The sequence below is a fragment of the Arachis duranensis genome, chromosome 4 (genome assembly GCF_000817695.3).
Source record: "Arachis duranensis cultivar V14167 chromosome 4, aradu.V14167.gnm2.J7QH, whole genome shotgun sequence".
Lineage (NCBI taxonomy): Eukaryota > Viridiplantae > Streptophyta > Magnoliopsida > Fabales > Fabaceae > Arachis > Arachis duranensis.
Genome location: NC_029775.3, coordinates 78,279,405 through 78,305,498, shown reverse-complemented (window position 1 = coordinate 78,305,498; position 26,094 = coordinate 78,279,405). Strand labels below are relative to the sequence as shown.

At 35.2% G+C, this 26,094-nt stretch overlaps 1 protein-coding gene across 1 annotated transcript in view; it reads left to right on the top strand.

Annotated features, from left to right (window-relative positions):
- Positions 1 to 15,886, top strand: part of LOC127746656 (uncharacterized) — a gene marked incomplete at its 5' end in the record, with an annotated part of 38,157 nt that extends 22,271 nt beyond the window's left edge. Inside the window, 3 exons of the mRNA XM_052260575.1 lie at positions 12,048 to 12,173; positions 12,262 to 12,441; positions 15,500 to 15,886. Of these exons, the coding sequence (XP_052116535.1) occupies positions 12,048 to 12,173; positions 12,262 to 12,441; positions 15,500 to 15,886 (693 nt within the window). The remainder of the gene's footprint in view (positions 1 to 12,047; positions 12,174 to 12,261; positions 12,442 to 15,499) is intronic.
- Between the last annotated feature and the right edge of the window lie 10,208 nt (positions 15,887 to 26,094).

The following is a 26,094-nucleotide window of genomic DNA, read 5'->3' as shown; positions in this document are numbered from 1 at the left end:
ACAACGGTGAAACCCTTGCTTAAGCTTGCAATGGAAAGGAGTAAGAAGGATTGGATGAAGACAGTAGGAAAGCAGAGAGACGGAAGGGAAGGCATCTTCATGCGCTTATCTGAAGTTCCTACCAATGAATTACATAAGTACCTTCTTTATCTTTATGTTTTTATGCGTTCATCACCATATCCATTTGAGTTTGCCTGACTAAGATTTACAAGATGACCATAGCTTGCTTCATACTAACAATCTCCGTGGGATCGACCCTTACTCGCGTAAGGTTTATTACTTGGACGACCCAGTGCACTTGCTGGTTAGTTGTGCGAAGTTGTGTTAATGCCATGGTATTGAGCACCAAGTTTTTGGGGTTCATGACCGGGGATTATGAGAGTTGTGAAAAGTATTGTTCACAATTTCGCGCACCACCCCTCCCCTTGTTAATGAAGGATTCCCAGATAATAACACTTTGCAATGCACATGGTGCCATGGTTTGCGGATATAAAAACTACAAAGCTGGAAAAATCATTCCAAAAGAGCTCAACTGGCACCAAATAAAGAAATTGATTGATGATGCCCGATACCTTTTATGGGATGATACATGCCTATTCAAGAGATGCTCGGATGACATAATCTATAGATGCATCCCTGAGGAAGAAACCCAAGGAGTCTTGTGGTACTGCCATGGCTCTAAATATGGTAGACACTTTAGTGGAGAAAGGACTATTGCCACGAAACCTATCTAGAAGACATGAGATGCCCCAAAATTTTATTCTGGAAGTAGAATTGTTTGATGTATGGAGAGTATATTTCATAGGACTTTTCCGAACCTCGTACTAAAGCAGTTACATATTGGTGGCCATTGATTATGTTTCCAATTGGGTGGAGGCAATACCACTGCCTACCAATGATGCCAAGGTAGTGATCCACTTTCTTTATAAGAAATCTTTAGTAGATTTGGAGTTCTAAAGACCTTAATCAGTGATAGAGAGAGTCACTTTTGCAACAAGCAATTGGAGAGCCTTCTTCACAAGTACGAAGTAAGACACAAATTTGCAACCCCTTATTACCCACAAACTAGTGGCCAAGTAGAAGTCTCAAAAAGAGAACTCAAGAGGATACTAGAGAAGACAGTGGGTGCTTCAAGGAATGATTGGACAAAGAAGATTGATGATGCTCTCTGGGCCTATAGAACTGTATTTAAAACCCCAATTGGCATGTCCCCTTATCAGCTTGTGTATGGCAAGGCCTTTCACTTGCCAGTTGAGTTAGAACATAGAGCTTATTGAACTTGATGAGTTTCGAGTTGGGGCACATGAAAATGTCAAGCTATACAAAGAGAAAATGAAATAAGTGGCACAAAAAGTGACTTCTTTAACGAATCTTTGAAACTGGTCAGAAAGTGCTGCTATTCAACTCAAGGCCGAAGCTCTTCCTATGAAAGCTAAGGACAAAGGGGTTTGGGCCCTTCATTGTCACCAAGGTGTTCCCATATCACCATATTGAGATAATGGAAGAAGATTCAGGGAAGACATTCACTGTGAATGGTCAGAGGTCAAACATTACTTGGGAGGAGACATAGATTGTCAAAAATCAGTTCAAGTTCTCACTTAGAAGGAGATGCATGTCAAGCTGGTGACGTTAAAGAAATGCTTGTTGGAAGGCAACCCAACCATTGGTAACTTTTCCTTTTTTCATTTTCATTAGCATTTTTGTTTTTCTTTATATATAGTCTATGCAAGGGTGGCCATGAAAGGCCCACACTAGCCTTGGCATGCCATGCCAAGGAGTGGTGTTACACACCTTTCATGCCTCAAATTTTGGGGCCACTGACTTTTGGCTCAGTGTGCCATGCCAAGGTGCAACGTTACACGCCATCGATGCACCAACTTTTTGGTGCCACTAGAGTTTGGCCCAGCATGCCACACCGTAGAGTGGCGTGTGCGGACACACTAGTTAGGCATTCTACACCTCGTGCCTTGCTTTGCACGACATTACATACCACTTTCAACCAACCTTTTGGGGTCACTATGGCTTTGGCCCAATGTGCCACGCCAAGGAGAGGCGTTACACACTACTGCAAACCCAAGGGGTGGGCATGCCATACCCAACATGGCGTGCCACATGTTCCATGGTTGCCATTTGTTGTTCACAACACCTCACTTCCTTCCCCTTGCATGGTTACAAGTATTTGACTTTGTCTTTTCTTTTCTTGTCTTAGATACTCTTAACCCTCATTCATATTTTCTTACCATCATTCACATGCACCTCTCAAATACATGAACATATGCATGCACTTTTTCTTTTTGTCATATGCATTCACTGCACACGCTCATGCATAGGTCACAATCGCATGCATACTTAACACACTTACACCTTTGTCCTATAGCCCTTGACTCTTCCCAATTCCATCTACACACATGTACACCCTACATCTTTCCTCAATCCTAACCGCACAATCCATTACCCCTCTCCCTATAAAGAAACGTGCCTGCTCCCATCACTCACTCATACGTCCTTCTCTCACCCATACATATCCCAATCATCACACTCCCTTCGACCAACACACTTCTCTCTCGTAACCCTTTCTTCCTATTAGTTCTGATATTTTTTCTTAGGGACAAGCAAACTCTCTATGTTTGGTGTTGTGGTATCATCATATTTCATATAATGGCACTCAAAGCTTCAGCATCATCATCCAAAAAGAGAAAGGGGAAGGAGCCCACTGTCCCTTAATCTGATGAAGAGCGATTCTGCTCTAAATTCCATGAAAATCAATTCTAATATTGGATAATTTCATAACTAGTAATTCCAGAGGTGAGACTTCAATTAGAGTCTGATCAATATAAAGAGATTCCAACAAAAATAAAAAAGAGGAAATGGAGTGTTCTGTGCAACCCACCTAAAAAAAGTGGCACTCATGCTAGTTTAAGAATTCTACGCAAATACAGCCTTAGTGGAAAAAACAGAGCCATCTTATTTGAGCTATGTCAGAGGTAACCTATTGAATTCGGTCCTGGAAATATCCAAAGAGTCATCCGTCTTGGATCCCTATTTTCCTCCTTTTCTTCATCTAAAATGACTTATGAACAAAGACTGAGTACCTACCCAAGGTATGAGGATGTCATTGGGGACATTTGTCTACTCGGCACTCAATGAAAGCTCGGCTCCGATGGGAAGCCTAATCAATTAAGGAGAAGTGATCTTATTCCAACAACAAGGGGATGGTTTGAATTTGTCTGACAATCAATCATTTTCTGGTCCAACAATTTTGAAGTCACAGTCAAAAGGGACATTTTAATCCATTCTATAATGAAAAGAGAGGAAGTGAGAGTAGAAGACATCATCTCCAAAAATATTCAATGCTTTGTAGATAGTGTAAATAAAAAATCAAGGCTTGGGTACCTAAGCCTTATTTGCCGCCTCTGTGAAAATGTGGGGGTGAGAATTGACTAAAGTATTTCAGTGGTTGTGGAAAACTCCATCACGGCATTCAGCATGGAGAGGGTAAAGATAGTGCGCCCTTAGCAAGGCCAAGAAGGTGAGCTTCCGTAGCATCCATAGCCTCCACCTCCTCAATTTCAAGCAAGCACAAGTGAGCTGCCACCTCTCCAATAGTATCAAGAATTTGACTAGAAACTACTCCATAGAGAAGTCCAAGAACTCAAAGAGCAACAAGATGCCCATTTCAAAGAATTCACACATATTAGGCACAGAATGGACATCAAGTTCAATTATCTCTGTGTGAGATGGAGTTTGCAAATCCTGCAATGGCCCTATTCACATAGGTTGCCCCATGGATTCCCAATCAACTTATAGACAAGACACCTATAACCCAAGAATCACTGATGAGGGAAGAAGATAAATGGAATTCCAGGGAAACACAAGAGGGTGATGATATTGGTGATGATAGTGATGATGACAATGAAGAATGAGGTGATCGTGTTGATGCGTGCGCATCATGTTGTATTTTTCTATACTTTTTCAATAAGAAATTCATTCATAATGCATAATTATAGAGTGTTTTGGTGCTTAAGTTGTATATTGCTTTGATTCCTTTAATTTGATGAAATTTGTAGAAAATGGTAGAAAAAGAAGCAAAAAGTACAAAACAAGTTCAAAAAAAAAGGAAGTTTTGGACACGGTTTGAAGCTTAAGATACATTTTGGAGCCCTAGGCCATGTTTGAAAGCGTGCCCCTAAAGTAAGCCTAGACTAAAGAAACATGCATGTACAACGTGTTAACAACGCCAACGTGCATAAAGCACTCAATGAAGCATGCGCCAGCCACTAACATGAAGAAACATGCATGGGTAAGGCGTTATTAATGCCACGCAACATTAAACAATTAAAGCAAGCATATGCATGCGTTAATAATGCCTATAATCAATGAAGACATATGAAGCAAAGCATGCATGAAGCAATTAAGATATATGAAGCATTGCATTGGCATTACTAACACCAACCTTTGAGGTACAAATTTGAAGTAGCACTTACATGAAATAAATGAAGCAAGGTATTGAAGGTGCGTTGAACATGAATGAAGCAAGCAATTATATGGAGCATGAATGGGTGTTACTAATGCTAAGGGACAAAGTGCCCATTCCAAATAATGTCCACAATGAAAAAGTGGAAGCCTATGCCACAATGGATGATCCTGGAGCTGGGCACTTAGGCGTTGGTAACGCCACTCAAGGAAGGGCCCATTTAAAACAACGCCAAGGCCTCAAGAGCTATCTTGGAGGGTGTCATCTAAGCATTATTAATGCCAAGGAACAAAGGCGCCCATTTGCAATAACGCTTGCGAGCTAATGTGAATCATTGAAGCCACCCCTGGAGCATACAATTTGGGCGTTACCAACGTCCAAAGAAAAGGGCGCCCGTTTCAAGTAATGCCTGCGATAAATGGGGGATAAGAGCTTCAATAATCATGTGTACGCATGATGGTGAATTTGTGTGTATGCACACATTTTATGCACACATGTGTGCGTATGCACAACAACGCGAGTTAGAATAATGAGAAACAGGGCTTTGTTAACGCCAATGAAGGAAAGCATGACTTTTGTGCCATAATTCATATTCCAAGAAAGCCCATAATCAACAACCAATCAAGGCCACAAGAATCATCTAGAAATAGTTAGGAATTTTTCATTTAATTGTAATTTGAACTTCATTTGAATTTGTAATTTAGGTAGCTTATAAATAGGGCCATAGGACACTTTTTTTAGAGAACACAATGAGGAGGGAGTCTTCAGACTGTCCTTCCATTCTCACACTCTTCTTCTCTTCCATTTTCTTACTTACATTGTAAATATTCAATTATGAGCCTCTAATTCTCATTATTAGAAAAAAGAACTCTGTTTCAATTTAATGGATTGATGTGTTTTATTCTTCATCTTTAATTCTTCTTTCATTGTTTCATTAGAAAGAATCTTCATTCTTCATTTCAAGGATTCAAATTCTATTGAAAGAGAAATTGAATCCAACTTGAATTCTATGAGCACTTGAGAAAGAAATCATAGAATTAATGTTTGAAGTTCTTTCTCTCAATGGTTATGAATTTGGGTTTGGGATTGATACGTAACATATAATCAACCGATAACTTGATTCATAAAATTGTGTGGCTCTAAATCAGAGACCAATCTTCATCACTTCTCATGAATACTTAGATCAAGGAATTGGCAGTTGCTCAAGTTAAGAGTGATGAAATTACCAAGGAATTGGAATTCAATCACTTATGATTTTCCAAGAGATCAATGATTGTATGATTGAAGTGGAGATAAGAATTATTGATCCAGAGAATGCAACATCTCTTGATACCAATATTCTCTTTATTCTAATTCTAGCTATTTACTCTTCCGTTCTTTATATTTCTGTAATTTAAGATTCCAGCACTTTAATTTTCCAGTAATTTACATTTCTGTTCTTTACTTTCTTGTCACTTTCAATTCTTTCATTAACTTCTTCTTTAAGTCATTTACATTTCTTGTTTGATCACCACCCAATTATGACCGTCTAACTAGAATAATCAATTAACTATTGCTTGCTTAATCTGTTAATCCTCGTGGGATCGACACACACTCACCGTGAGTTTATTACTTAGTATGACCCGGTGCACTTGCCTATAGTTCTACGAAAAATTGAATTGTAAATTCCATATCAAGTGTTCTTGTATTTTGTTTCATTTTCTATATTCTTTATGCATGCGTTCTTTATGTTTCTTCCATGTTCTCCTTGTTGTTTCAGAACTATACTTGTGAGCTTGCTATACCAAGTAGCAGCTAAGAATGATGTAATGAAGTGAAGAAAAGTTCAAAGACAAAAAGGTTGAGTAAGGACTAAGAAAGCATAACTCATATGGTTACATAATGGCCCAAGTACTTATGATATCCAACATACAAGAAGTTAAATTACTTGGGAAGGTAATCTAGAAAAATCTTATAGAGTTCTCAAATATCTATAAATCCTTGAAAGAAGCAAAAAATAAAGAGGAAAAAAAGTCCCAAGGCTCTAAGAACCAATTACTAGAGAAGGTAAAAAGAAACATAACTCAAAGAGCCCCTAAGTTACGTGCTTGTGGTGTCACCTGTGTCAAGGAAAGAGGCTTGAGTAAGTAAATCCAAAGGGTGCTTCATCACCCGATACCTTAAACCAATTGGGACGGGAGTATCACTTGAAAGCTTGTAATAAATAGTTGCCTTGAAATAGATCATTTAGAGTTAAAGCCAAGAAACCAGAATAAGACCGAATGATCATCACAAAGAAGAAAAAATGAAAAGTTGACTTCAAGGTGGAAAACCATAAAGAAAACTCTGTAAGATGATCTAGATGGAATTCTTGAGTGTAAATCTTCTTTGTTGTAGGATTATGCTATAAAGAAGAGCCAAAATAGAACCATATAAACCATTATCACTCACTCTTGAGTTTTATAGATTAAAATCTTCACCTGACTTTGCATGATTCTTTATTTCTTGAGGATAAGAAAAATCTCAAGTTTGGAGTTGTGATGCATGAGCATCTTTTAATAGTTTTCCTTGTCATTTCTCTTAATAAAGTTAGTGATGTTTCTTGAAATTCTTTGTGTTTTAGTCAATGTTACTTTGAGTAGTTTATGTTTTTGTAGGAGATTGGTAAAAGAGTTTTAACAAGAACAAAGAGAAAGAAAGAAAAGCAAGTGAGGATGGCGTGCAACGCCACCCATGGAATGCCACGCCATCAAGGGAAATTGAGGGTGCCGTGCAACGCCACCTATGGCGTGACATGCTGGGCCAAATTCCAGGAGCCAAGAAAGTAGGCCAAGAAGCATGGTATACCACACCACTTCTTAGGTGCCATGCCATCAACTTCCTCCAAGCATGGCGTGCCACACTACTTCTCAAGTGCCACGCCTTTGATAAGGCAAAAAGGAGAAAGGAAGGTGGTGTGCAACACCAACATAGGCGTGCAACGTTGGGTCAACTTCCAGAAAACTTGAAGAACACCTCTAGGGGCCGAGTAAAGCAAAGGCATGCAACTCCACCATTGGTATGCCACGCCACTTCTCAAAGTGGCATGTTGGGCCGAAATCTAGAAAGCCTCCAAGAAGGAAACATCTTGGCATGTCACACCACTTCGTCCAAGTGCCACGCCAAGTCCAATCTAAGCCTCCAAGTGCCACGCCAACTCTCCAAGCCCAAGACCAATTGTAGGGCCCATGATTTCAATGAATGCCAGACACTCCAAGTAACGTCCAAGCTTTGAATTTCAATTACAAGGAGAAGATCACTTTTGGTTTCGATTAATTAGAAAATATTTGATTTGATTTTGTTTTGAATTTAAAAAGTTAGGTTTACGTTAGAATATAAATAAGTCCTAGGAACTCCACGGACAGCTTAGCTTATCTCATCTGAGCACTTTACATTTCATCATTTTTGTTTCTGCATCAAGAGCAACTAATTCTCCCCTATTAACTTTAAGAGCTCTGTTTATTTTAATGGATTAATATTATTATTTTTATACTATTAATTAATACATTGATGTTTTATTCAGAAAGCAAGTTTCGTTCTTCGTCTCAAGGATTAGAATGTATTAAAAAATAATTTTAATCTGACTTCTCCGCTATTACCTGGGAAAAGTTAATTACTAGAATTTGCTTGAGATTTCTTCTTATAGTTCTTCAAGTTTCTAACACAAGTTTTGCTAAATTACATAAAATCAGCTAGAATTAATCTGTAAGGATTGTGTGGCTTAAAATCAGAAATTGTGCTTAACCTCTTCTCATAGTCAATTAATCAAGAAATTGACAATTGATTAGATTAAGAAAAATTAAATCACCAAAGAATTGGGGTTTGATTATTTATACTTTGCCATGAATACAACTCTGCATGATCAAAGTAAATAGCAAGAAATGTTTATCCTGAAACTTACACATCTCCAATGCCTTAACATCTTCATTCATATTATTTTCATCTCAATTATTGAAAACTTACTCTCTTTTAGTTCTCTGTTTCAACGTTTAATTCTTCTCAAACAAGTTTTCAAATTGTCTAATTAGAATAATTAACTAATCATTGCTTGCTAAGTCTTTTAATTCTTGTGGGAACGATACCCACTTACTATCATATTACTTGATATGATTCAGTACACTTGTCAAGTTGGGTTTTTGACCATCATTGTTACATTGATGTAAATAGTTATAGGCTTGTTGCATTTTTTGTTGTTTAAATTTGTAACATGATTTATTACTTTTCAAGAGAAATTTGTGTATCAATATTTTGAGTTTAATGAAATATCTCATTTTGTAGTAATTAATTTCAGTATATTTATATTATGCATAATAATAATAATTGTTAGCAAAAATAATTGAGATTTTAGAAAAAAGATAGTTCGTTGCTTCTAAAAAAATGAGTGTAATATAACTAAAAAAAGTATTAAAGTTTTAGTGGTAATAGTAATGGCAACTAAAACTAAATAGCATTACAAATTTAAAGTTATTTTTAATGGCCATATAAATTGCTGGTAAAATGGGTTTTAGCAACAATGTAATTGCAACTAAAAGTAAATAACATTACCATTTTAGAATTATTTTTAGTAGTCATATAAATTGTCAAAAAAATGGCCGCTAAAGGTTATAACTTTTAACGGCCATTAAAAAGGTGTTTACCAGTAATTGTATAATTGTCACTAAAATCTTTTAACAACAAAGTATAAGACAGCTAATATCTAATTGCCGATAAAAATATTAATGGTTATTTTTATTGTCGCTAAAATAAAAATAAATGACCACTAAAAATAATTTTTCTAGTAGTATTTTACCAGCTCGTTAATGAGTAATGGATATATCATTAAAGGATGAAATCATTAACTTGTGAAACTCTCGTATTATGATATTGAAACATATATTTAAGGCAGTAAATGCCTAATGGTTATCTCGGAAAGGTATACTATAGGGAAAAGAGAAAACTCATGAGGTAAGATATGATCAACCACAATACTCTAAGTGTACTATACTAATAACTTAAATATCGAACTATCTTTGTAGATTGTCGTATCGATCTTGTGTCAATGTTATCAAAATTAAGTTAGGTCTCGAAATCTCATAAACTTGTATCCTCAGCCAAGATACGAACAGATTTATATGAAAAAAATGAGATAAAAATATTACCAAATTCTAATAAGAATATTCATGTAATACTGCAAACCAAATAATTTATTTGTGTGATTTATCCTAAATATTATATTCAGTTGAATATATTCAGATACGCTACTAGTTTTAAATTAGCCATGAGTCATACATTTCAACTCTCATTACATCAAAATTTTGAGGAAGAAAAAAGTTGAACTCGTCTACGGATTACTTACATTGACATTATTTTTCAGTTAATCATGGAAGCTTTTCTGCGTTGACAAATTAAAGTACAAGATAGATATATACAATACTAGTGCACACCTGATTTCATTTCAAGTTTTTTTCACTCTCCGTAATATATAACCTTCCCTAAGTACATTTTTTATTTGAAGAATAAATTTAGATTTGAAATGCGTAAGTCAACGATCATGCTGAATTTTGCAAAAGGTTGAGTTAAATAGCAAACTTAATGTAGGTTTTGTCATTAATGGAAGAGCAGACTTCGATCTTTTATGCTCTGTCAAGGTCAATGCAAGCATTTGAAGGTAAATTCTATGTGGCATCATGTATGTGTTAAGTGACTCTAATGTTATAAATTAAAATAATATATTAAATCTTCATGCATCGGAGACCTATTATTTAAACAGTAAGACTGTTTTGATGTATGTACAATGCACCAAATTTTTTCTTGATGCTTCCATCATCGCATTATTTCTATCCAAATATCTTTTCACGCAACTAATTTAATTTGCACATAAACTCGGCATGAGAATACTACTAAAAATCGGACTATATTCTTGAATATCTTGCCAAACCATAAGCAGTATAATAATTAAAGTTATTTCATTTAATTTAATATTTATAATTTTATATGTAAAATCTATAATGATATGTTTATCATATGCCTATTCTTTAAAAGAAAATTTTTAATTAGTAATTTATTCATACTTCATCTTCGACAATAACAATTTTTTGTTCTCTCTTCATGTCCTCTCTGAATTAGTTTCTTCCTCCATTTTTTTCTAATTTAATTAGTTTCTTCCAATGTTTTGAAAATCGGTTCGAACTGGTTGATCGAATCGCGAACCAGTGAGAATTACAATTCGGTTATATGCTAAAATCGGAAAAAATAAAAATCATTGTTGAACTGCTAAACCGGCCAGTAACCAGTCATTCGAACCAAATCGAGACCCGGCCGATTTTTTTACGTTGCACAAAAATGCTCAAAACGCACCGTTTAGACGTTTAGCATTCAGTAAGTAAGCCCCAACCCTTACCAGTTGCCAACCCTAACTCCAACTCTCCAACGGCGCAGCATCACACCCTCTCTCGTCCCTCCCATCATCCTCAAGCTAGCCGTTCCTCTCAACGCCGGCGAGCTCAGTCCCTCCCTTTCGTTCAGCCACCGGACCTCCTGACACCATCGCCGGTTGGAGCTTCGAAGCTCACTCGGTCCCTCACTCAGCTAACGTCTCAGACTCTCAATAGTGGAAGAATAGTCGCCGGGCTCGCCTCCAGCCTCCGTCGCGAAGCTCTGTTTCACTGTCACCGGCGCCATCTCTGTTCCTGCCTCCGTCGCCAACTCTTCGTTTCCAGCGCCGTCATCCTTCCTTACATTTGAATCTGTAATGGAGAATCTGTTTGATTTTGATTCTGATTTGTTTTTATTCTGAACTTTTTTATTCTTATTGTTGGTTTGATTCTGATTTAGTTTTATTCTTCCATTATCCTCCTTATGGTTGATTCTAATTTGTTCTTTGGTTGGGTTGTTAATTCTATTTTTTTAGTATTATCATAATTTCTAAGCGTACTTGATTTATAATTCTACTTTCTTTTTAATTGTCTCTAAGCGTACTAGATTTTCTGGATTTAGAGTTATTTTTTATTGAATTTTGAATTCGTGCTTGATCTGCAATTTCTGTTTGATTCTTCTTTGTGTTCATATAGCAATTTGAGTATGGGCTATATAATACATTTTTGTAGTTTTTGCGTGATTTAGGCAGGCTTAATGTTTATTCGATCTGTTCTCTACTCTTATATCCTATCCCCTTTGGGCTGAGCAGAATGAGAAGAGTTAGCAATTAGCTTGACTTTACTGCTTTGTAGAGTCTTGTAGCTGATGTTATAGCATACTCAGTCATACTTTCTGACTCTTAATGTGAGTTTCTGCTAAAGGCTATGCTTTGCACTGCATTTGTAATGAGTGCCCTAATAAATTTTTGTACTCTCCTTCAATAGCTAATTAATCTGGACAATTAATCTTGAGTGGAACATAGCTTGATGATTCAAATTATCCATGAATTGAAAGAAATTGGCTTGTTGCAAATAATAGAAAATCTTTGTGCTTCCAGAAACAAAGAGGAATTTGGACAGAGCAATATGCACATGTAACTTATTACCAGAAAATTTCTTAAAGTCTTTTAATTCTTTAATTTTAATTCTCTCTTGAACAGTTCATTATTGGTGATGGCAATAACATGTATGATTTTACTTATGTTGGAAATGTGGCTCATTCCCATTTATGTGCTGACCGAGCTCTAGCTTCAGAGGGGAAAGTTTCAAAAAAAGCTGCAGGAGAGGTACCTTTGAAAGATTCTCTCATTACATTTTTTGGTATATAAATATTTGTTTAATTATGTAAATGAAGATTAAACATGGACATCTTAGAGTCGATGGACATCTTTGAAAGATTCTCTCATTACATTACATTATAAATATTTTTCTTCTCTCCAAGCTCTGATGGCCAACGACAATCCTTCCCCCGAGTCAATGAAGCGGCCGTGCATCGTGTGGATCTCTCAGCTGCGTAAGCTCTTCCTTGTGGTGGTGGACACGACTATAGCGATGGTGATGAGCGGATATTTTATATGCTTTTTAGCATCATTTTCATATTGTTTTAGTGATGTTTAGTTTAAGTTTTATTATATTTTCATAGGTTTTAGTACAAAATTCACATTTTTGGATTCTACTTTGAGTTGTTGTATTTTATGATGACTTCAAGTAATTTCTGGCTGAAATTGAGGAGTTTTGGCAAAGTCCAATTCAGAGGCAAGGAAAGCGTAGCAGATGCTGTCAAATTCTACCTCCATGCATTCAAATGAGCATTTCTAGAGCTACAGATGTCCAAATGAGGCGTTCTCAATGGCGTTGGAAAAATAACTTATCGAGCTTTCCAGTGATATATAATTGTCTATACTTTTCTTCGAAGGAGCCTGCCCATAATGGGCGTTGAACGCCAAGGAGCTACCCCCTAGCTGGCGATCAATGCCACAAGAAGACAAGCCAGCGTTGAACACCCAAGAACCACCCCATTCTTGGTGTTCAACGCCCACCAAGACACAAGGCAGTGCCAATCACTCTCTAATGGGTGTTCAATACCCATTCCTCAAAGTTGGATGCCAAGCTCAGCCCATGTACTCAACCAAAGTGGAGCCAATGATGGATTTTCGCACCTCTAGTCTATTCTATCATATTTCTGTATTTCTTAGTTATTAGGTTATTATATATAGGAGAAGATCAGCCATGTTTAGCATCTTCTGCTTCATCTTTACCTATTTGTACATTTTACATTACTTTCTGTAAAACATGAGCAACTAAATCTCCTAAGTTAGGGTTAGGAGCTCTGCTGATTCTCATTGATTAATAATATTATTGTTTCTATTTCAATACACATTTGATTCCATTCTCTTGTGCATTTTCATTCTTCATCTCATGAATTGAGGATGACCTGTGACAATCATCGTTGTTCTACATGGGTTCTGTGTGAGTCCTGACCCAGATAGTATTGAACCACAACTAGAGAGTGCATTATAGATTCCAAGAGCATGCCTGGGCGACTTTGGATATGTGACATATAATTCCGTTGACAGTGGGTTACTAATGTCTCTGTGGCGTTAAGGCTAGAGTCTGAGAAGCAGCGTTCCCTGATTCGGAAGATCCGACCTTGTCTGTGGTGTTTTGAGTAGGATCGCGAAGGGGAATGGATTGCTTAGGTCTTCACCTTCAGCCATAGTGAGAAGCCATGAATTAACTTGATGAGGATACTACATGAGATGCCTGGATATAGTGGACTGCCATGGTTTATAAGAGACTAACTTGATGAGAATGCTACATGACTTAGTCAAATATGGCTGCCATTGAATGAATCATTCGTTAATCCGGAAAAATTATGCATCTCCGAAGCCTTAACTGAATATCCATCATTGCTTTTATACTAATTTGGTATTTCGTTCTTTACTATTTCATTTATGCTTTCAAACAAACAACTATCTTTTCTAATCGCCTGATTAAGATCTACAAGAAAGCCATTACTTGCTCAATCCGACAATCTCTGTGGAATTCGACCCTCACTCACCCGAGGTATTACTTGCACGACACGGTGCACTTGACGGTTCAGTTGTGTGGAGTTCGATTTCCTGCACCAAGTTTTTGGCGCCATTGCCGGGGATTGTTCGAGTTTGATAAACTACCAGACTATCTTGTTGCTTAGATAAGGTACGTTTTACAGTTTAGTTACTCTTTTGTTTGTGTCTTTTATTTTTTTTCAAAAAAGAAAAGAATTTCAAAACCCTTTCTTTTCTTTAGTAATCTTTATCTGTTGTTTGAGTCTTGTGTCAGTTTTTAAGCTTGGTGCCCGCTTGTTTTCTTGAAATTTTTGAAATTGTTCTTGAGTGTTCTTCTTGAAATTTGAGTTGTTCTTGTTTCTTTTCTTTGTTTGACCTTAACATTTTTAAGTTTGGTGTCTTCTTGTATTTTTCTTTCAAATTTTCGAAAATTAGTGTCGTTTGATCTTAAATTTTTAAGTTTGGTGTCTCTTAGTTGTTTTTCTTTTTCCTTAAAATTCAAAAATCCAAAAAAAATTGTCTCTTATCTTTTTTTAAAATTTTCGAAAATCTTGCTATATTTTCTTATCCTGATAAAATTTTAAGTTTGGTGTTTTCTAATTAGTAAAGTTTAAATTTTAAATTTCAAATCTTATCTTTTCAAATCTTTTTCAAATTTTTATCTTATCTTTTGTTTATCTTTCTTTAAATTTCAAATATCTTATCTTATCTTACTTTAATTTCAAATTTCAAAATTAAATTTTTTCAAATTTCAAAATCTTTTTCAAATCTTCATCATATCTTTTTTATTTAACTTTCTCCCATCTTATCTTCTTTCAAATTTTAAATTTCAAATTCATATCTTTTTAAACCTGTACTATCTTTTAAATTTAATTTTCAAAATCTTTACATTTTAAATTTTATCTTTCTTTTTTAAAATCTTTATCTTATCTTTCTTTTTAAATTTTAAAACTTACTTATCTTATCTTATTTTTAAAATTTAAAACTTTCAAATTTTAAATCTCAACTTTCTTTTAAAATTGAATTTCAAAATCAAATATTTTATTTTCAAATCTTGTTAGTTAGCTTGTTACATGTTTTATCTTATTCTCTTTTTACTCTCCTTTCTCTTTCTTCTTTTTCAAAAATTCTAACTTATTTCTCTCTCTTCTTTTTAAAAAATTTCATATCTTCTCCCCTCTCTATTTTCGAATTAGTTTTCCATTTTTATTTCATTTATTTTGGAATTAAAAAAATATTTTAATAATTTTAATTCTTGTTCACTTTCTTCTTGGGTATTTCACTGTGAACTCTCTATACTGTGACATAGAGACTCTCATTTTTCTTTGCCTCCTATTTGTGTATGCAAGAACACCAAAGTCATTATGGATTTGAAGAAGAATACACTGGGCTCCTATACATTTTACACTCCCAACTTCTATAAAAGGAGTAATAGTGCATCTCCTATTGTCTTAAATGACTTTAAGGTCAACATAGATTTGATCATGCTAATACAGCAAAAGTTCTAGTTTCATGGACACCCACAGGAAGACTCCAATAATTTCATTTCCAATTTTCTGCAGTTCTATGACACTGTAGAAGCCAATGGAATAGACCCTGAAATCCTCAGACTAAAAATCTTTCCATTTGGTCTGAGGGGTCAAGCAAAGGAATGGTGGAATATTGAACCCAAAGCAATTGTGCTCACTTGGGATAAGGTTGTTAACAAATTTTTGAATAGGTTCTCGCCCTCGCAGAGATTAACTAAGCTAATGGCATATGTTCAGACCTTCAGGCAGAATGAGAGCAAGTCCCTCTATGATGCATGGGAGATACACACTATTGAGGAACTAAAAGAAGAAAAGGTTCCACCAGAGGCTGGAAGCACGCTGTTACATGCCCTTTTTGTAGGAAGAGAGCCTAAAGTATCACCTCTTCAGGAAAAGAAAAAGGAGACTAAGGATGAGTAGCACTCACAGTTCTTAGAAGACTCTAAGAAGCTGCAAGTCAATACTCTTGTTGCTAAGGTCCTGGAGCAAAGGCCTCTCTCTAATACACTCATAAAGAGCTTACACCCTAAAAAAAGGCCCTAGAGGGAGATGAATTAGAGGTACTTACTAAGAAGTACAGTAAACTAATTCAGAATGAGCTACCAAGAAAGATGTCAGACACAGAGAGCTTTCAGATTCTATGTACTATTAGAAAAATCACTTTTGACAAAGCCCTGTATGATCTTGGCTTAAGTTTAAACCTGATACCTCCATCCGTGATGAAGAAGCTGGGAACACAAGAAGCACAGCCAACAAGGATCACCCTGCAATTGGCTAACCAGTCTTTAAGGCAATCACATGAGCTAATGGAGAACGTACTGGTAAAGGTTGGAGAGCTCTTCTTCCATATAGGCTCTGACATGGGAGAGGATGCAATTGACCCCATCCTTCCAGGAAAACCATTCTTGGCCACTAAAAGAGCCTTGATAGAAGTTGAGAGAGGAAAAATAGCACGGATGTTGTTCAAGGTTTTTAAACCTCCACTACCTCCTGACAAGGGAGGTACTTGCATACAGCATTCAGTATCTAAGCCTCCCCCTTGATTGAATTCAATTCAATCCCTCCTAAGACCAAAAGTAAGTTTGGTGTTGGATGTACACTATCCACCAAGGAGGAAAGCCCCAAACGGAAGATGCCTATGGGCTGGATAAACAAAAATATCCCTACTGAAGGCTTTTCACCAGGGATGAGGGTAGTATTCCCTACAAGCCCAGTCTTGCCTCATGCAGTGAACGGGATCCTGTCTCTTGAGCATATTAAGCTGATCTATGAGAGCACAGGAAGGAAGCTCCCATTGAGGAGTAAGGATTTATTCCTCCATGACTATCTACCTCTATAAAGGACATGTCCGTCAAGCTAGTGACGGTAAAGAAGCGCTTGTTGGGAGGCAACCCAACCATGATTAGAGTACTTCTATTTTTCTTTCTTTGAGTTTATTTCTATTTGAGTTATATTAGTCTATTTTCTTAGTTGTTGTCTTTGCCTTTTAAAGTTTGTGATCATGTTCAGTAGTCAAGATAGAGACAGAGACGTTCAGAGATGGAAATAGAACACCCTGGAGTGATCCTCTTACTGGCGTTGAATGCTAGACAAAGAGGCAAGAAGGGCGTTCAACGCCCCATATAGGCAAGAAGGCTGGCGTTGAACGCCACACAAAGAGAAGTGTGGGCATTCAACGCCCAAGATGGATCAGCAAGGCTAGCGTTGAACGCCAAGAAAGGAGTGCCTTGGGCATTCAACACCCAAGAGGGAACAGAGACCTAGCGTTGAACGCCAGGAAGGGAGTCCCTAATGGGCGTTCAACACCCTATATGGAGCAGGATGCTGGCGTTGAACGCCAACCAGGGAGCAGAGGCTGGGCGTTAAATGCCCTATATGGAGTAGGATGCTGGCATTGAACGCCAACCAGGGAGCAGAGGATGGACATTCAACGCCCACAAGGGGGTAGGGAATTCGACTTCCCTAGCTTCTCAGGATCAGTGGGTCCTACAGAATCTCCACTTATCTCACATTCTTCTCTCTCTTACTTTCCCTGTTCTCCATATACACTCTTCCCCATACACCCTCAACCAATCACATCCACATTACCTTTTTCTCTTCCCCACACCCTTTATCACTACCATCCATCCATTCCTACCAACCACACCCACTTCAAATTCAAAACTTTTCCTCCCATTCCCACCCTATTGCCGAAACCTAACTTAAATCCCCTTATAAATACCCCCTCATTTCCCCTTCCTACTCACACAACATTCTTCTTCCCTTCCTACACATACACAAACCTCATAGACAACAAACCCCCTTGTCCGAATCCCTCTCTCCCTCTATCTGCACTATTTTCTTCTTCTTCTACACTCTTCTATCCTTTTGTTCATATTTGCTCAAGGACGAGCAAAACTTTTAAGTTTTTTGTGTTGAAAACGCCTCGCTTTTTGCTTTTCATTCACACTTATGGCACCCAAAGTCAGAGAATCTTCTAGAAAGAGGAATGGAAAAACGGTAGCTTCTGCCTCTGAACCTTAGAAAAGGGAGAGATTCCTTACTAAGGCTCATCAAGACCACTTCTATGAAGTAGTGGTAAAGAAAAGGGTGATTTCTGAAGTCCCCTTTAGGCTAAAAAAGAATGAGTACCCAAAGATCCAACAAGAAATCTGGAGAAGAGGTTGGGAAGTTCTGACCAACCCTATCCCAGAAGTTGGGATCTTAATGGTGCAAGAGTTCTATGCCAATGCTTCGGCCAGAAAAAGCATGACACTAATGTGAACCCACATCCCAAAAATTGGCACACCATGGTCCGAGGGCGTCTCTTGGATTTCAGCACGGAAAGTCTAAGATTGGCACTCTAACTGGCATTAATGCAAGGAGACTCAAATCTTTACACTAGAAGAGTCAATTTCAATCAGAGGCTGGACCAAGTCCTTTCAGACATTTGTGTGGAAGGAGCTCAATGGAAGAGGGATGCTCAAGGCAAGCCTGTCCAACTAAAAAGCTTGACCTCAAGCCCGTAGCTAGAGGATAGTTAGAATTCATCCAACGCTCTATCATCCCTACTAGCAACCAATCCAAAGTGATCATTGATCGAGCCATCATGATTCACCGCATCATGCTTGGGAATGAGGTAGAGGTACATAAGGTGATACCTCAAGAGCTGTACAAGGTGGCAGAAAAGCCCTCCATCCAAGCAAGGTTGGCATTCTCTCACCTCATATGTCACTTATGCAATTTAGCTGGAATTGTCATAGAAGGAGACATCCTCATTGAGAAGGAAAAGCCAATCACTAAAAGAAGGATGGAGCATGTTAGAGAGCTAGCACATGAATCACAGCAAGAGCATGTGGAGCCGCCTCAACACAAAATCCCTAAGATGCCTCAAGGGATGAATTTTTCTCCCCACGATTATTGGGATCAACTGAATACTTCTCTAGGAGAATTAAGCTTCAACATGGATCAGCTGAGGATAGGACACCAAGAGCATTCCACCATCCTCCATGAAACAAGAGATGATCAAGGAGCTATGAGGGAAGAGCAATAGAGACAGGGGCATGACATAGAAGAAATCAAGCACTCCATTGGATTCTCTAAAGGGAGCAGTAACCGCCGTCACTAAGGTGGTCACGTTCCATTACCCCCTTTGCTTATGTTATTCTTCTGTTTTCCATTGTATTTCATTGTCTTTTTCCTATTTCTAAGTGCATGATCATCCCTTGTTTTGTCTTAAGCTATGAAATTTTCCATGCATCTCTCACCATACTTAAAAGAAAAATTTTAATTGAAAAAGAGAAGTAAGATGCATGAACTCGAGTTATATAATAAGAATAGTCCAATTATTTGATGTGGTGCATTACTTTTACTTTCTGAATGCATGAATCAACAATGCATATTTGATGTTGGAGTAAAGTGTGTTGACTCTTGAAAGAATGATGAAAAAGAAAAAGTATTATTGGTGATCTGAAAAATCCAAATATGGATTCTTGAAGCAAGAAAAAGTAGCAAAAAGAAAGAAAAAAAAGAAAGAAGCGAAAAAAAATATAGCAAGAAAGAAAAATAAAAAGCCAATAGCTCTTTAAACCAAAAGGTAAGAGCAAGGATCCAAGGCTTTGAGCATCAATGGTTAGGAGGGCCCAAAAGAAACAAAATCTTGGCCTAAAAAGTTCAAATGAGCTCTTCCTCCTAACTAAATGCTTGTGGTGTGAAGGTGTCAAGTGAAAAGCTTGAGACGAGCAGTTAAAGTCGTGATCCAAAGCAAAAGAGTGTGCCTCAGAACTCTGGACACCACTGGCTGGGTATTCTAGCAAAGCTGAATCATAATCTAATTGGGTTCACCCAGTTAAGTGTTTATGGAGTTTATGTATCCGATGGTAACACGGAAAAACAAAGCGCTTAGGGTCACGGCCAGGCTCAAAAAGACCAGAATCAACTAGAACTAAACTAAGAGAGTCAATAATATCATCCGAATTCTGAATTCCTAAAGACACCAACACTTCTGAGCTTTAAAGGATAGTGAGATGCCAAAACTGTTCAGAAGTAAATGGTTACTAGCCCCGCTCATCAATTAAAAATGAGCTTCATTGAAAACTCTAAGATTCATTGTATCCTTCTCTTTTTTCTAGTCCCACTTTGTTTGGGTTGCTTGGGGACAAGCAACAGTTTAAGTTTGTTTGGGATTTTTTCAATGTGATTTGGATATTTTTTTTATCATGTAATTTGGATTTTTTCGATATAATTTGAATTTTTTTGGTATATTGTGGATTTTTTTTGTCCCTTAGTAGAAAATATATTGGAGTTTATATCACAGATTTTTTTTTACAAAGAAAGAAACATCCAATTACAAAGAAACATCTAATTATAAAGAAAAAAATATCCACACCTCCTTGAGAATGAATTTCCAACCCACAAATCCTAACAAATAAAAAAAACATCCAATATTTACAAAATGAAAAATCAAATTACTAAAAAAAATATCCACAATCCCTTATTTTTTTCTATGAACTTTGGAGTGCAGCCCAAATAAAAGTTGGCTAAAGTTGCCTGCAACAAGAGCACCCATTGTTAGTTACCTAACGAAATTAATACACGATTATTTTTTTTAATATGTCTTTTATTTAAATTTTTCTTTTAGGAGGGCTTATAAAATTGAGGAGTGCTACACATACAAGTCATTTTAGTTTACAAATCATACAAATTAGAACAAACCCAACAAAAAGCACGCTCACCCATACGAGCGTGTTAACACGCACGCTACTCGACGGTTTTCATAGCGAGCTTCATGTTCCTCCTTCTCCTCCTCCTCTTCCTTCTTCTTCTCCTTCTTCTTTGCGTTTTTCCTTCTTCTTCTTCACGTGTTTCATCCTCATCGTCATTTTTTTATTATTGTTATTGTTGCTACATTTTTTTCCTTCTCCTCTTTCTATTGATTTTGCAACATTATGTATTTTTTTTCTTCTTTGTTTGATTTTTTCTCCTAAGAAGAATTATAAGAAAACGAAATAAGAAGATGAGAAAGAAAAAGCAGTAGAAGATGTGAAGGAGGAAGGGGAAGATTTTTGAATTATCCAGAACTTATCAGAATAAAAATACACCTAAAATTCTTAAAAATACACACAAATATCTTCATGTTACACCCAAATATCTTTGTGTTACACTCAAATTTGCTGCAACTATAGAAAAATATTTTCTCTAATGCTGCATTTTTTTTCTTCTTTTTTTCCTTATTTCTTTCTTTTTTTTAGTTAAATGAATGTAAGTTCATCCTCTTCTAAGTAATTTTGTACCATTATGTGTTTCTTCTTCTTCTTTGTTTGATTTTTTTTGTTTTTATTTTTGTTAAAAGAGTAAAACAAGAAGAAACTTGAGAAAGTAAAACAAAATAAAAGATGAATAAGAAAAAAAAGATGATAAAGATGAAAAAAGAAGCAGTAGAAGATGAGGATGAGAAAGAGAAAGAGTTTTGAATTATGCAGAACTTATCAGAATAAAAATACACCCAAAATTCTTAAAATACACCCAAATATCTTCGTGTTATACCCAAATTTGCTGCAGATACAGAAAAATGTTTCCTCTAATACTACATTTTTTTCTTCTTCTTTTTTTCTTTATTTCTTTATTTCTTTTAGTTAAATGAATGTAAGTTCATCCTCTTCCAAGTAATTTTGCAGTATTATGTGTTTCTTCTTTTTCTTTGTCTGATTTTTTTATTCTTGTTAAGAGAGTAAAACAAGAAGAAACTTGAGAAGGTAAAATAAAAAGAAAAATATGGATAAGAAAAATAGAAGAAGAAGATGGTGATGATGATGAAAAAAATAAGAAGCAGTAGAAGATGAGGAGGAAGAAGAGGAAGAGTTTTAAATTATGCAGAACTTATCAGAATAAAAATACATCCAAAATTCTTAAAATACAGCCAAATATCTTCGTGTTACACCTAAATGTCTTCGTGTTGCATCCAAAATTACTGCAAATATAGAAAAATATTTTCTCTAATGCTACATTTTTTTCTTCTGAATTGAACTACACCTCAGCCACTTGATTGGATTCAAAACAATAATCAATTTCGTTCTGCTTCAATTAACAATCTGAACCTGAATTATTCATTATCTTCAATAACGAGATAACTGATGATATAGGAGAAAGAGAAAAAGAAAGGATGAGAAGAAATTCCAATGAAAAAAGAAGGAGAAAGCGGTGGTGTTGATGACGACGATAACGAAAAAGAAAAATAACGAAGAAGAAGAACGTGCAGTAATGATACGAAGCGCGTAAATATAAATGACTTCTAAAGAGTTGTATGGAAAAAATACTTGTATGTGGAGAATAATTGTATAAAACCTTACTATATACATATGTCTTTTTTTATTTTTTTAAAATTTATCTTATAATGATTTTTTTTTGGAGATAATAATAAGAATCAACTTTTAAACATTTTAATTATAAAAACTACTTATTTCAAAAATTTAGGCTACTGTTAATTAAGTATAGGGATAAGTATTGTTTTGGTCTCTCACGATAAGGGTCGGAATCGAACCCGTCCCTGGTGTATATTTTGATTTAAAATCGTCCTTAATGTTATATTTGGTATTAAAATCGTCCTTTTTGACCATTTTACCCTTGTATTCTCTCACCTCTCTAACTTCAAATCCTATCTTCTTCACTCCACCGTTACAACACAAAACACACAGCACAACTCCTTCTCCTTCTTCTTCTTCACACACAACAATCACTCTTCTTTTTCTTCTTCACACACAACCATCACACACCACCTCCTTCTTCTTCTTCTTCTTCTCCATCACACACAACCGCCACACACACTTCACCTCGACGGCGACCTCCACCCTGATGGCGGCGACTTCCATCCTGACGGCACGGCGCTCCACTCCGACGGCGCGGCACTCTCCACCCGACAGCGTGGCGACCTCCAAGTGCAGCAGCGGCCAACGACGACCTCCACCCCGATGGCAATTTTCAAGAGCAACAACGGCGACCTCCATGCTTTTTATAAGATAAAGTTTCATTCTTTCTGTTTTAAAAAGAAATTGAATATGTTGTTGTTGTTAGATTTGGAGAAATTGATGTTGTTCATCATAATCCCTAATTTCCTAACTTTTATTATTGGTTTTGTTTTTATTCTTATTTATGGATTTTTAGATTTCTGGATTACTATTGTATTTTTATTTTTGAATTTTGTGTTTCTCTCTAATTTTTTTCTTTTTTCTTGTATTTGATTGTTCTTGGTAATTAAAATGATAGATTTTTTATTTTTGTAATTGGAGATGAATTTGAGTATTTTTAATTCTTGTAATTGGATTTTGTTAACTGTATTAAGATTTGAAGTTTTGAGTTTGTTAATGGAAGAATTTCTTCAATCTTCTGGAAGAAGAAGAACAAGAACAATATTTGTTCTCTTGGAGGAAGAAGAACAAGAAGAATGAAATGGTGAAAAAAAGGGGTATTTTTAATTTTTGTAATTGGATTTTGTTAACTGTATTAAGATTTGAAGTTTTGAGTTTGTTAATGAAAGAATTTCTTTTTTGGAAGAAGAAGAACAAGAACAGAATTTGTTCTCTTGGAGGAAGAAGAATAAGAAGAATGAAATGGTAAAAAAAATGGTATTTTTGTCATTTAAAAAAATATTTAAAAGGACGATTTTAAAATCAAATACAATATTAAAGATGATTTTAAATCAAAATATATACCAGGGACGGGTTCGATTCCGAGCTTCAACGTGAGGGACCAAAACAATACTTATCCCTTAAGTATATAATAATTATATTCCTTATAAATTTAGAGTAAAATTTCTTTTCAGTTTTTATTTTTTTAATTTAGACAATTTACATTTTAATGATTAAAAAATGACAATTCATATTTTATTTATTTATTTATTTATTATTAGACGCATGAGTCCTTTGTGAGAATTTTCGACAAAAAATAATAAAAAATGCTTACGCATGATATAATTTGTATAACCTAATTTTCATTAGTTCTATGTGAATAATAACTATTTAATTGGAAGTTTATGATCTATTAATAATATAATAATAAGCCTCCTAATTTGAATTTGAACTCCACTAAACAAAGGTTAGTTGATTATGAGTTTGCTTGCATAAAACAAAGCATCCGTGAAATATAATTAGGAAAACGGACATGCTTGATCATATTATTGGTTACATTTAACATTTTAGTCATAAATCGTCATTTTTTTCCTTGAAAAATTAGACAACAAATATCTTATTATTTTAAAAAAAAAGTTTAGAAAACTAACTATAATATAAACTAATTAAGTCACTTCTTTTTTATTTTTATTTAAAAATTAGTGTATGTTCCCATACTTTGTACGGGTATTATTATAAATATTTTATAAAGTTATAATTAAAATTTAATTCTTAAAATTTTTAATATTAAAATATTAAAAATAATTAGTATTTATCTTAATCAATTTGAGTTTGTTAAGTGATCTTCTCACTCGTCCGCTTAAATAACTATTAGAAGTTAGAATTTCGCCTTGTGTATATAGCAGTCCATTGGCTAGCGATAAACCCTTAATAAAAGGAGTATCAATACGTGGTTAGATTTGGCAGGAGTTTTTGAATACGCATGTACCTGACCCGTCTATACCCGGATGAAAAGGGTAATAACTTGACCCGAGTCGGGACAGATTTTGCTCAAGACAGGTATCGTCGGGTTTATGGTGTACCCGCCCGAATGTATACATATAAACACTTTTTAGGAATTAGGATTTGCCTCACATCACACATGATTCATAGCTTCAGTCTATACTCTATAGTCATGCAAGATAAACTCAATTATTCTCACCTAAAATCTTCTTCTTCTCGATTTCTTCACAAAAAATCGCATAGCTCCTGTCATGTTGTTGCTGAGTCCATCGCCGCTTACCTATTCACAACTCCCATCTTCCTTCAAAGCCATAGACGAACCCACGTTCAATATAGAGGGGGCATTTGCCCCCACAATTTTTTTTTAAAATTAATACTTATATACATATATACCACTTATTATATTATATTTGTCTCAAAATAAAATATAATTAGTTCTTTTGTATTTTATGTTAAAAAATAATTTGTTAAACTTAACACATAATAATAATTATATTGTTAAATTTGATTTAGTATGAAAAATAAATAAATACACTAAAAAAATTAGTGATAATTAATTATATTATATTAGTTAATTAATTAATAATTAAATTGAAACTTAGTTTTCTAATTAAATACAACTTAAATTATTAGTGATTTTTTAAAAATTGTTTAAGATAAAAAAATATATTATCTATGTATTAATATACTGTAATTATTTTGGTTAAAAAATTTATTTATACTATAAAAATTATAATAAGTAGATTTGACAATTAAGCAAAATAATTATTTAAAAATATATATAAAAAAATAATATTTAATCTTGTTAAAAATAAAAAAAGTTCCTTATAAATATTTTTTGGTTATTTTAAATATTATACTATGTGTATATGAAATTATATTTTTATTATTTTAAATATTATAATAATGATTGTGTGTATATTTCTAGTTCTTATCAATATGTATTAGATAGTTCTAATTTTAAATTTTGAATATATCTAAATCAATTTGGATTGATCAAGTGATCAACTTAGTCGTCCGCTTAAATAAGTATTGAGGGTTCGAATTCTGTCTCGTATGTATAGCAACTTGTTGCCGGCCAATTGTAGATTCTTAAATGGAATTCAAATTCATGACGGATTAGTCCTTAACTTGTTGAATATCGTGGGAAGCAAAAAAAATATCTATACCTAAATTTTATTATATTTTTTTCCCATTACTAAATTTTTCTGGGTCTGTCACTATTCACAGCTTATGTCATCATCGCTGCTCATCCCGTTACCGTCGTTATTGAGCTTGTCGCCACCATTCTCATGCCGAGTTTCTTTTCTCTAGGTATCTATCTCTCTCTCTCTCTCTCTCTCTCTCTCTCTCTCTCTCTCTCTCTCTGATTGTGAGTCTGTTAAGTTCTTCTATTCAAACATTGATATTTAAATTATAAAAAAAATTGATTTTTATATTTTATAAAATAGCATACTGACGGTAATTGTAAATATGACGCTACTTAAAATTAAATAAAGTAACATAGATAAAACAAATAAAAAA